This window comes from Cetorhinus maximus, chromosome 30 (assembly GCF_964194155.1).
Source record: "Cetorhinus maximus chromosome 30, sCetMax3.hap1.1, whole genome shotgun sequence".
NCBI lineage: Eukaryota > Metazoa > Chordata > Chondrichthyes > Lamniformes > Cetorhinidae > Cetorhinus > Cetorhinus maximus.
The window spans coordinates 3595471-3607686 of record NC_135908.1 but is presented as its reverse complement, the minus strand read 5'-3'; the positions used below and the strand labels follow the sequence as shown (position 1 = coordinate 3607686).

General features: G+C 43.7%; 1 protein-coding gene across 2 annotated transcripts in view; it reads right to left on the bottom strand.

The window, feature by feature from the left end:
- Positions 1-12216, bottom strand: part of LOC144669978 (tyrosine-protein kinase CSK) — a 128286-nt gene that overhangs the window by 67972 nt on the left and 48098 nt on the right. The window contains exon 1 of one of the 2 annotated variants that reach the window (XM_078532278.1): positions 10858-10926. The exons of the other annotated variant lie outside the window; for it this stretch is intronic. Coding sequence (XP_078388404.1) covers positions 10858-10859 — 2 coding nt within the window. The 5' untranslated portion in view covers positions 10860-10926. Of the gene's footprint in view, positions 1-10857; positions 10927-12216 lie in introns of those variants that run through there. 2 annotated transcript variants of the gene reach the window in all.

Genomic DNA, 12216 nt, shown 5'->3' with positions numbered 1-12216 from the left:
TTAAAAGTGCTATGCAAATGTAATTTGTTGAACATACATTCCACTTTTAACCTATTAAGCAATCAGGTCACAGGATCTTAACAACTCAGTTCTTTGAAATGAATAGTTGCTAAATATTGAATGCTCTATTGCCCCTCAGACCACTGTGATACAGCATTTCATTCAATTCACCAAGAGCTAAGCAGAGCTAGGAGCCTCCGATTTGACTCAGAAAATGATACCCACTTCACAATCCACTCCTTGATGATCAATGATGTCTCACTATCCAAAATGAACAGTCAGCATTTAAGTCAGGCTCCTAATGAACTCATGACCACTCTTTTACCGTCCCTTTCTTGTTCAGCCGGTGCAAAGTTTGAAGTCAAAAAATTCAGACTGCAAGAGAAAAGTAGCGAGTCTTAATTTCAATCATCTTGGCCTCAATCTTCTTAATTACAATCTTATCAACCATTTTACAGTACTACAATAATTGTGCCATTCAGTTCCTCTCCTCTTCCTTAGTGCTGGCAAGATCCAAAACATAGACCACCTGCCACACACTCCCTTGACTCTCAAACCACTACCCATGAAATCAGTTCACCACCTCTCAGGACCTCAAAACTATAGACCCCTCGTTGTGGTAGTGTCAGGCCTCAAATTCAGCTTCAAGGTGGAACCTAAGCCAATTTGGGAGCAAGAGTCAGCAGATTTATAAGTAGAGCAGACTGAATCTACCTCAGACAATTACATACTGTTGCCTTAAGATTCATGTGGCTGATTGATTGCTTTGAAGTTCAAAAGTTACTGTACAGGAAGTCAATCTACCCCAAACAGAAACTAAATTCTACCAGTTCAACACCTGCTTGCCGCTGTAAAAGTCACCATTTGTTTAAGTTTCAAAAACTCAGACGCAATTGGATTCTTGGAAGAGACCAAGGGTTTGGGGAGGGGTTTGGGGATGCAGAGCAGATCTTTGTAATAGCTCAGATTTCTTTTGCATTATTAAACAGGTATGACCTTCGCATGAACAGGAATTTGCCACTGTTTTACTGAAGATCGCCATCTTCTAACACGAACAATACAAGCAAGAGCAGGCATAAATTGTACATGCCAGCATTAACAAACCACAAAAAATTGAAGCATGGCCATATAAAGTAATTTGCTTAAAACAAACTGAGGCTAAGAGGCAAGACAAAATGTGTTAGTGATTTTTTGAAACCACACAAGAGGAAATGATGTTACTTAGGTTTACAATGTGAATCGGATGTACTGCTCGGTCAAGTGCTTGTTCCAATTCACCAGCCATCCAGAAAACACCTGCTTCCACAAAACTGAGTAATAATGATGGATGCCTTATGCTCATTAAACCATTTCATACTCAAGTTAGAAAAGTGATCAAGAGAAATAGAACTTCAAATCAGCACCAACGTCTGGAACAAAGACTGGGTTCCCCAGAGCCTGTTCTTCCATTCAAATAGCTGACTGATCTAAATTCTAGCTTCCGCTTTGGTTTCTTAATCCTGAACACTCTTGCCTATCAGAAATCAGCAATGGAACACAAGTGTTACACAGAGCTCAGAAACTGATTCCATGCTCACTTTGCTCTATAGATATTACATCAGCATAGGCAGTGGTACAACCTATTGTTGCCAAAGCCAATTTTTAAAAAAAAACAATGAAATTATGCTTTACCTATGAAGTAAATGTACTTGGTTAGATAGCCCATCTCAACAGCAATCATATCTTAGATATTTTAATCCCTTTCTCCCCAGGCATCTACTGGTACATATCTATCTTTAAAATAAGTCCAAACCACCCCATTTAAATTTCAATTCAAACCCAATTTAATCACTCCAAGATGTCCTCATTTACTCCCACTTTTAGCTCAATTGACCTCTGTTGTAAACTATCTCCAACTGGATGCTGCACAAAGATGAATAATTACAAGCAGAGTGCAGCTGAGGTAACTGAGTGAAGATTTGGAGTATGGTGAAAGGGGGAGTTTGGGGAAGGAGGTATTTGTTTCCTTTTCCTATCTTTCTCATGCTGTAGGAATTGGTTCTTGCTCTACTACACAGAAAGGAGCTAGCTGTTTGGTCAGTATCTGGTAAGTGGCTACGTTCTACTCTATCCCTAAAGTTTAAAATAGTACTCAAAAGTGGTGGTAAAATTAATGAAATATATAAAAAAGCTACATAAATAAGTGATTAATACAATTAAGTGATTGATTAAAATACATGAAGAATGGCAGGACAGGTGATGTAGCATGTGGGAGCTCCCTGGATAACATTGTGATCCAGGACAAATGCATCTGCAGTAAGTGTTTGTCGCTTGAGGAGCTTCAACTCAGAGTCATGAGCTGCAGGCTGAGCTGTAGACTCTGCGACACATCAGGTAGGGGGCAGGAAGTTACCTGGATGCTTTGTACCAAGGAGCAGTCACACCACTGAGGATAGGATCTTCCGATTTGGTCAGTGGCCAGGGGCAGGAGGGTGCGACTGACAGTGAGACAGGTAAGGGGGCCCAGAGGGCAGGAGTGCAGGCATGAGAACCTCTGCAATTGTCCAAAAGGTCTGAGGTTCTCTCAGCTTGTTTGAATGAGAGCAGGGGCTACAGGGTGGATGAGCAAACTGACCATGTCAACATGGTACAGGAAAACTTTCCAGTGGGGGGAACAAAGAGGAACGTTGTGATGGTAGGGAACAGTACAGTGAGGGGATAAAAGCAAAAAACTGCGGATGCTGGAAATCCAAAACAAAAACAATAATACCTGGTAAAACTCAGCAGGTCTGGCAGCATCCGCTGAGAGGAACACAGTTAACGTTTCGAGTCCGAATGACCCTTCAACAGAACTAAGTAAAAATAGAAGAGAGGTGAAATATAAGCTGGTTTAAGGGGGGGTGGGACATGAGAGCTGGATAGAGGGCCAGTGATAAGTGGAGATAACCAAAAGATGTCACAGACAAAAAGGACAAAGAGGTGTTGAAGGTGGTGATATTATCTAAGGAATGTGCTAATTAAGAGTAGAAAGCAGGACAAGCAAGGTACAGATAGCCCTGGTGGGGGTGGGGTGAAGGAATCGAAAAAGGCTAAATGGTAGAGATAAAACAATGGATGGAAATACATTTAAAAATAATAGAAATAGGTGGGAAAAGAAAAATCTATATAAATTATTGGAAAAAAAACAGGGGGGATCGGAAAGGGGGTGGGGATGGAGGAGAGAGTTCATGATCTAAAATTGTTGAACTCAATATTCAGTCTGGAAGGCTGTAAAGTGCCTAGTCGGAAGATGAGATGCTGTTCCTCCAGTTTGCATTGAGCTTCACTGGAACAATGCAGCAAGCCAAGGACGGACATGTGGGCATGAGAGCAGGGTGGAGTGTTGAAATGGCAAGTGACAGGGAGGTCTGGGTAATGCTTGCGGACAGACCAAAGGTGTTCTGCAAAGCGGTCACCCAGTCTGCGTTTGGTCTCTCCAATGTAGAGAAAACCGCATTGGGAGCAACGAATGTAGTAGACTAAATTGAGGGAAGTGCAAGTGAAATGCTGCTTCACTTGAAAGGAGTGTTTGGGACCTTGGACGGTGAGGAGAGGGGGAGTAAAGGGGCAGGTGTTGCACCTTCTGCGGTTGCATTCGGAAGGTGCCGTGGGAGGGGGTTGAGGTGTAGGGGGTGATGGAGGAGTGGACCAGGGTGTCCCAGAGGGAACGATCCCTGTGGAATGCCGCCAAGGGGGGTGAAGGGAAGATGTGTTTGGTGGTGGCATCATGCTGGAGTTGGCGGAAATGGCAGAGGATGATCCTTTGAATGCGGAGGCTGGTGGGGTGATAAGGTAGGACAAGGGGGACCCTATCATGTTTCTGGGAGGGAGAGGAAGGTGTGAGGGCGGATGTGCGGGAGATGGGCCGGACACGGTTGAGGGCCCTGTCAACCACTGTGGGTGGAAAACCTCGGTTAAGGAAGAAGGAAGACAGGTCAGAGGAACTGTTTTTGAAAGTGGCATCATCAGAACAGATGCGACGGAGGCGAAGGAACTGAGAGAGTGGGATGGAGTCCTTACAGGAAGCGGGGTTTGAGGAGCTGTAGTCGAGGTAGCTGTGGGAGTTGGTAGGCTTGTAATGGATATTGGTGGCCAGTTTATCACTAGAAATTGAGACAGAGAGGTCAAGGAAGGGAAGGGAAGTGTCAGAGATGGACCATGTGAAAATGATGGAGGGGTGGAAATTGGAAGCAAAATTAATAAATTTTTCCAGGTCCAGACGAGAGCATGAAGCAGCACCGAAGTAATCATCGATGTACCGGAGAAAGAGTTGTGGGAGGGGGCCGGAGTAGGACTGGAACAAGGAATGTTCCACATACCCCATAAAGAGACAGGCATAGCTGGGGCCCATGCGGGTACCCATAGCCACACCTTTTATTTGGAGGGAGTGAGAGGAGTTTCAGGAGAAATTGTTCAGTGTGAGAACAAGTTCAGCCAGACGGAGGAGAGTAGTGGTGGATGGGGACTGTTCGGGCCTCTGTTCAAGGAAGAATTAGAGAGCCATCAGACCATCCCAGTGGGGGATGGAGGTGTAGAGCGATTGGACGTCCATGGTGAAGAGGAGGCGGTTAAGGCCAGGGAACTGGAAATTGTTGATATGATGTTGGGTGTCAGAGGAATCACGGATGTAGGTAGGAAGGGACTGGACAAGGGGAGAGAGAATGGAGTCACGATAGCAAGAAATGAGTTGCATGGGGCAGGAACAGGCTGACACGATCGGTCTGCCGGGACAGTCCTGTTTGTGGATTTTGGGTAGGAGGTAGAAGCGGGCTGTCCGAGGTTGGAAGCTGTGGAAGGAAGATCTCCAGAGGAGATGAGGTCAGTAACAGTCCTGGAAACAACAGCTTGAAGTTCAGTGGTGGGGTCATAGTCTTGGGAGAGGTAGGAGGAAGTGTCTGCGAGTTGACGTTCAGCCTCTGCGAGGTAGAGGTCAGTGCGCCAGACAGCAACAGCAACAGCCTCTGCGAGGTAGAGGTCAGTGCGCCAGACAACAACAGCAACACCCTTGTCAGTGGGTTTGATGACAATGTCAGGGTTGGACCTGAGAGAACGCAGCAAGTTCAAAGACAGACAGGTTAGAGTGGGTGAGAGGAGCAGAGAAATTGAGGAGACTAATGTCACGCCAATAGTTCTCAATGAAAAGATCAAGAGAAGATAAGAATCCAGAGGGAGGGGTCCAGGTGGAGGGAGAATATTGGAGGTGGGTAAAAGGATCCGTTGAACAGGGAGAGGACTCCTGCCCAAAGAAGTGAGCACGGAGACGAAGGCGGCGGAAGAAGAGTTCAGCATCGTGCCGACCCCAAAATTCATTGAGATGAGGGCGTAAGGGTATGAAACTAAGTCCTTTGCTGAGCACTGAACGTTCAGCGTCGGACAGGGGAAGGTCAGGGGGTATGGTGAATACACGGCCGGGGCTGGGATTGGAAGACGGGATGGGGACAGAGTATAGTGAGGGGGATTGACACTGTTCTCTGTAGCAAAGAGCAAGTCCAGATGGCTGTGTTGTCTGCCTGGTGCCAGGGTCTGGGACATCTGCTCAGGGCTGGAGTGGAACTAGCAGTGGGAGTCAGTTATACAGCACAGAAACAGGCCCTTCAGCCCATCATATCGGTGCCAGCCATCAAACACCTATCAATTCTAATCCCATTTTCCAGCACTTGGCCCATAGCCCTGTATGCTATGGCGTTTTCAAGTGCTCATCGAAATACTTGTTAAATGTTGAGGGTTCTTGCCTCTACCACCCCCTCAGGCAGTGTTCCATATTCCAACCACCCCTCTGGGTGAAAAAATTCTTCAAATCCCTCAATCTCCTGCCCCTTACCTTAAATCAATGCCCCCTGGTTACTGACACCTCCACTAAAGGGAAAAAAGTTTCTTCCTATCCATGCCCCTCATAATTTTGTATACCTCTAACAGGTCCCCCCATAGCCCTCAGAGGGGGAGGGTCCAGTTGTCATGGTCCATATAGGTACCAATGGCATAGGTAGAACTAGGAAAGCGGTTCTTTGTAGAGTATGAGGAGCTAGGCACTAAATTGAAAATCAGAACCTCAAAAGGTTATAATATCTCTGGGCCATTACCTGAGCTGCATGCAAATTGGCATAGGATATATAAAATTAGATGAATCCGTGGCTCAAAAACTGGTGTGGGAGAAGTGGGTTCCTGTTTGTGCGGCACTGGCACCAGTACTGGGTAAAGTCAGAGCTGTATCATTGGGAGGGTCTACACCTGCACTGGGCTGGATCCAGTGTTCTTTCGAACTTCATAACTAGGGAAGTGGAGAGGGTTTTAAAAAGATGTAGCAGGGGCAAGGGATCAAATGTGGAAAGGTGTGGCATATCAAGAGTAGAGACAAGGAAAATAGTTGTATGGGAAATGAAGGTTGGAGAATGGCTGGAAGGGACTGAGAGATAAAACCTAAGAATACACAAAGAATCAGATGTAGATGTCACAAAGATAACAGATAGGCTAAAGGCTCTGTATCTGAATGCACGTAGGATTCACAACAAAGTAAACAAATTGATAGCGCACATTGAAGTAAATAAATATGATCGGATAGCCATTACAGAGACCTGGCTGCAAGATGACAAAATTGGGTCCTGAATATTGAGGTGTATATGACCTTCAAGAAAAATTGGAAGCTAGGTAAAGATGGAGCGGTAGCACTATTAATCAAGGATGACGACATTTGTGCAATAGTTAGAGATGACCCTGGTTCAGGAGATCAGGATGTAGAATCGGTTTGGGTGAAGATGAGGAATTGCAGGGGAAAGAAGTCACTAGTGGAAGTGGTCTACAGGCCCCCTAACAGTAACTATAGTGTAGGACAAAATATACAAGAAAAAATATTGGTGCAAAAAAAATGCTGGAAAAACTCAGCAGGTCTAACAGCATCTGTGGAGAGAGAAAAAAAACAGAATTAACGTTTCTAGTCCATATGACTTCTTCAGAACAGAAATATTGGTGCTTGTGATAAAGGGGCAGCAATAATCATGGGTGATTTTAATCTACATATAAACTAGGAAAATCAGATTGGCAGTAGTAGGCTGGATGAGGAGTTCATAGAATGCTTTCAATATAGTTTCTTAGGGCAGCATGTTCTGGAATCAGCCAGAGCACAGGTTATATTAGATTTGGTATTGTGTAGTGTAACAGGATTAATGAACTCTAGATAAAGGCACCCCTAGGTAGCAGCGACCAGAATATGATTGAATTTTACATTCAGTTTGAAAGGGAGAAGAGTGGGTCTAAGACTAGTATTTTAAACTTGAATAAGGGCAACTATGTGAGCATGAAAGCTGAGCTAGCTGAAGTGAACAGGGATACTAGGCTAGGGGATAGATCAATACAGAAGCAATGGCAAACATTTAAAGGAGATTTTTCAGAATACTCAGAATAAGTATATTTCCACTATAAAAGAAAATTTCTAAAGGGGACCCACCATCCATGCTTAACTAAAGTAGTTAGAGAAAGTATTAAACTTAAGGAAAAAGCATTTAACTGCATGAAGATGAGTAGCAGGTCATCTGCACTTGTGTGTTCAGGGAAAGGATCAAAGTGCAGTTTTCACCTGGACAACTCGCGCTTACAGCCTGGAAACAGCATCCAGTCATTGTTGCAATGAGAGCTGCCAACATTGGTGGGATGTATTCCTGGAGGCTTGGTCACCTTATTGCTTCATCACAGTTTGCAAATGTTATTGGATTTAAGTCATAAAAAAACTAAGTGTCCTTGGTAGTTGAGCGGCTTTGTTCTCAGAATTTAAAAAATGTTCTTGCTCACTGGCAGGTATGGACTTGTTTCAGGCGGAGGACAAAGAAACCGGAATTTTCCAGTGTCCTCTTGAATTATTTTCGCACCAGCCACACACACTGCTCTCTCTGCCAGAAAAAGCTGTGCTCTGATCTTCCACCATCACTTCCAAGAAATCCAAGTGGGCAATTCCTTACAATCTCAAAGAAGAGCATAAGATGACACTGCAAGTCAAACACATTAATCTGTAATTCTGGATAGCTGGCAGCTCTACAGCTGATTTATCTGGCATGGCACCCATCTCTTCCCTGGTCTTAGCATATTCAACAAGCATCTCTGGGGCAGTAACTAAAAATCAGAGTGCTCTGGATATCGCTGTGCCCATTGCTCTAGAGACACTTTTCGCACACCAATGAAAAGAAAAACTTCCCTTTAAGAAGTGGCACACTGATTTGAAGCAGCAGCAGGACTGCTGGATTTCCTTCCTCCCAGGTTACAGACAGAATGATCACCTGAACTAGGTGACCAAAATTAAATAAGTGGGTCAGTGCATCCATTCATGTCAAATGGGTGCAGTGGTACATAGGTGATCTGCTTTCATCTGTCCAAAATGGCTGGATCATATGTCCAAAATTGTAAAAAAAGAAGCAACACACCAGTCACAGAACTTTGGAAAATTCTGCACTTGCTCACTAGGGGAGTTCTTCATATGTGTCACATTTCTATTGAGCCAAACACTTTGTGTTGAAATGAGTTGAATCTATTTCATAAAGATGGAAGGGATTTTCAAACGCTATACTGCACGGTAGCAGTTGGAACTGATCAGGAGCTGAGAAATACCACCTTTTAATTAAATCCAAAAACAATATTTGCTGTCACTGGATGATAATTCCATCCTAAAGTGTTCTCATTAAAATCCAATTTCATGCAACTTCTGACTCAGCTAATCAGTTCCTTATCCAAGCACCTCACATTCAGTTGACTCCTAAATAAAATGCAACGGGCTTTTACAACCTCAAAATTATGACAAAAATTTTCATGCTTCTTTCCAGAGTTTCATTATTTTAATCAGTACACAAAATGAGAGATTAGATCTTCTCCCCACACGTTTCCAAGTAGAACAGCTCAAAACTGAAAAAGCATAATATTCCACAGTCATAGGTGTCTGCCTTTGCTCAGATATAGCTCTTGTCTCCGTCGGTTCATGAGTTCAAGCTCCACTTTAGAGAAGGAGTGTATAACCTAGGCTGACACTTCAGTTCAGTACTGAGGGAATGCTTCAATAGATACTTGTATTTAAAAAGTGCCTTTAACATAGTCAAAAACCATACAGCATTTTACAGGAGCATCAAACAAAATTCCACACAAAGTCATAAGATACTAGTGCTGGTCAAAGTAGTAGATTTTCAGGAACTTCTTAAAGGGGTTAGTGGAGAGGTTTAGACAGGGCATTCCAGAGCTTAGGGGCAAGGCGTCTTAAGGTATGGATATAACTTGAGGGGCAAAGGAAATAAGAATGCTCAAGAAGCCAGAGTCAGAAGAACACAAACTTCTCAGCCAGGAGGAGCAAGAATGTAGGGAGGGATGGAGGAGGTTACAAAGATGATGAGAAGCAAGGGCATGAAGGGATTTGTGAATAAGGATGAGGTTTCTAAATTGCGTGTTCTCGGACCATGTGAGACAAATGTACGTCAGTGAGTATGGGTGCAAATGGATGAACACAGCTTGGTGCGAAGCAGGGGGCAGGCAGCAGAGTTGCACAGTCGGAGATGCCATCTTGTGGATGAGACTTTAAACTGAAGCCCCATCTGCCCTAGCAGGTTGACAAAAAAAAGGGCCCGGGGGATCTTTTGAAAGAGGGCCCGGGGGATCTTTTGAAAGAGGGCCCGGGGGATCTTTTGAAAGAGGGCCCGGGGGATCTTTTGAAAGAGGGCCCGGGGGATCTTTTGAAAGAGGGCCCGGGGGATCTTTTGAAAGAGGGCCCGGGGGATCTTTTGAAAGAGGGCCCGGGGGATCTTTTGAAAGAGGGCCCGGGGGATCTTTTGAAAGAGGGCCCGGGGGATCTTTTGAAAGAGGGCCCGGGGGATCTTTTGAAAGAGGGCCCGGGGGATCTTTTGAAAGAGGGCCCGGGGGATCTTTTGAAAGAGGGCCCGGGGGATCTTTTGAAAGAGGGCCCGGGGGATCTTTTGAAAGAGGGCCCGGGGGATCTTTTGAAAGAGGGCCCGGGGGATCTTTTGAAAGAGGGCCCGGGGGATCTTTTGAAAGAGGGCCCGGGGGATCTTTTGAAAGAGGGCCCGGGGGATCTTTTGAAAGAGGGCCCGGGGGATCTTTTGAAAGAGGGCCCGGGGGATCTTTTGAAAGAGGGCCCGGGGGATCTTTTGAAAGAGGGCCCGGGGGATCTTTTGAAAGAGGGCCCGGGGGATCTTTTGAAAGAGGGCCCGGGGGATCTTTTGAAAGAGGGCCCGGGGGATCTTTTGAAAGATCTTTTTTGCTTTGGGATTCTATTGTCATGGTTACGTTGTATCCTCAGAATAGGCCTGGCCTTTGCTGTTGCATGTTTGAAATCAAATAGGTAATACATGTGGGTTCAGGGAGAGGTGCATAAAAATAAATCCTACCACTCTATAGCCTCGTGAGCTGCATCTGTGAGCTTTAACATCACAAATGTGCTCCCAGGATCAAACTGGGACATGGAATATCGCAATATAAAAACTTGCAACTATCGAAGACACCAAAACCCACAATTTCATCCTATGGGTAAATATAACACTGTTTTAATGTTTCTAGTTAACTTCCACTTCAAAATGTCACAATACCGCTTTGCAGATTATATTACTGACATATAATTTTCCAATGGAATATTACAGCAACAAAATAAGGCAATAATGGAACATGCAACATTGACAGTGTTACATTTTGCATAAATTGAAAACCGTCTGTGGCAGCTTCTTTTGAGAAGCTGTCAACCCATCGAATTCAATGTATTCCCTCAGCTACTTAACTGCACACATCCTGAGCACCGTCTTGATGCACCAATATCAAACTGCAACTGTGAAACTAGCCATTCAAAAAAAAAAATCCGCAAACATTACAATCTGCCAGTTCCCTGACTTGAAATTAAAATCCTGTCTTTCATTTTCTGTGTGCCGATTAGTTGGCAACCGAAAACAAAAAAATTACTTTCTCCACATGAAATCATGCATCACTTACAATTATTGTTTGGTACCATGGGAGCTAATATATACATGCAGCCAGTGTGCCTTAAAATCTGTTATGTGAATTATTTTGAAGCATCCAAATTCCTACTTCCTTATTCAGGCTATTTTAATAAAAATATTGAAAAATTCCATTTACTTCTGAATATTATTAAAAAACCTTGAATTGGCTGTTTGCTGTACTATTAATAATACAGCTGCTTCTGTATCAATACGGAAACTGAAATGTTTAAGCACAATATTTCAGTGTTAATCCTCAGATCAGCAATGGTTGAATTGGGTTTTACCAGAATTTACACAAAACCATCGCTAAATCTGCCTTTTTCATCATTCATTCTACAAAATTCACCCTCCCCTATAAATTCAGGATCACTCCAGTCCTCAACTTGCCCCTCATCCTGCAGACTGCAAGCAGGAATTCTTATTCCATATTTGTTCTGGCAGATCAGAAATGCATACCTACCCTGCATCCTTGCTTGCCCTTCAAAGCATCCTGAAGACTGCTTTCTGACTATGGCTTGCCTCCCGCATTCCCACTTTCTACTTTCTGGACAATGCCTGTCCCTTGGCCACTATCTGTAAAGCCTACATCATTTGGGTGAGGAGAGTTACATGAACACAAATAGTAGCTGCTCCTGATATGTTTAATGTAAATGCATCATGGCCTATATTGCTGAATCTATATATTAAATATCTTTCATTTGGCATGTACTTCTTGTTCACAAACCCGGTTTCCTGTCAGACATTTTGTTTATGCTTTTATGTCAGTGCTTCCCATAATTGATGTTACAGCAACAGTTGCAATTTAGTTGCAGGCTCTAGTGAATAGACAGCGTTGTGGAGTTGAAGTTTCCCTCCCAACTCAGCTGCCATCTTGCATATCAACTGATCATGGGAAACACAATGAGCAATTTACTTATCTGAACGATGCCTATACATTACTGAACTGAAATATCCCAAGATTGTCCAATAAGAATTTTTTAAAATCCCTTTATATCCCAAACAGGCAATAGCTGGTCCAACGGAGTCGGACATTTTCTGCTCAAAATATGCATATAACGCATCTAAATCATTTTATAATCTTGTGTTAATGTTTATTTTTCACAATCCATCTTCAAATTATGCAAATCCTTGCAAAATGCATCTTATTTCAAAAGGACCTTCAAAACATGAATCCCAAATGCATTCCTTCAACTACCACCACCAATCCGACATTAATTTCTCTGCGCTA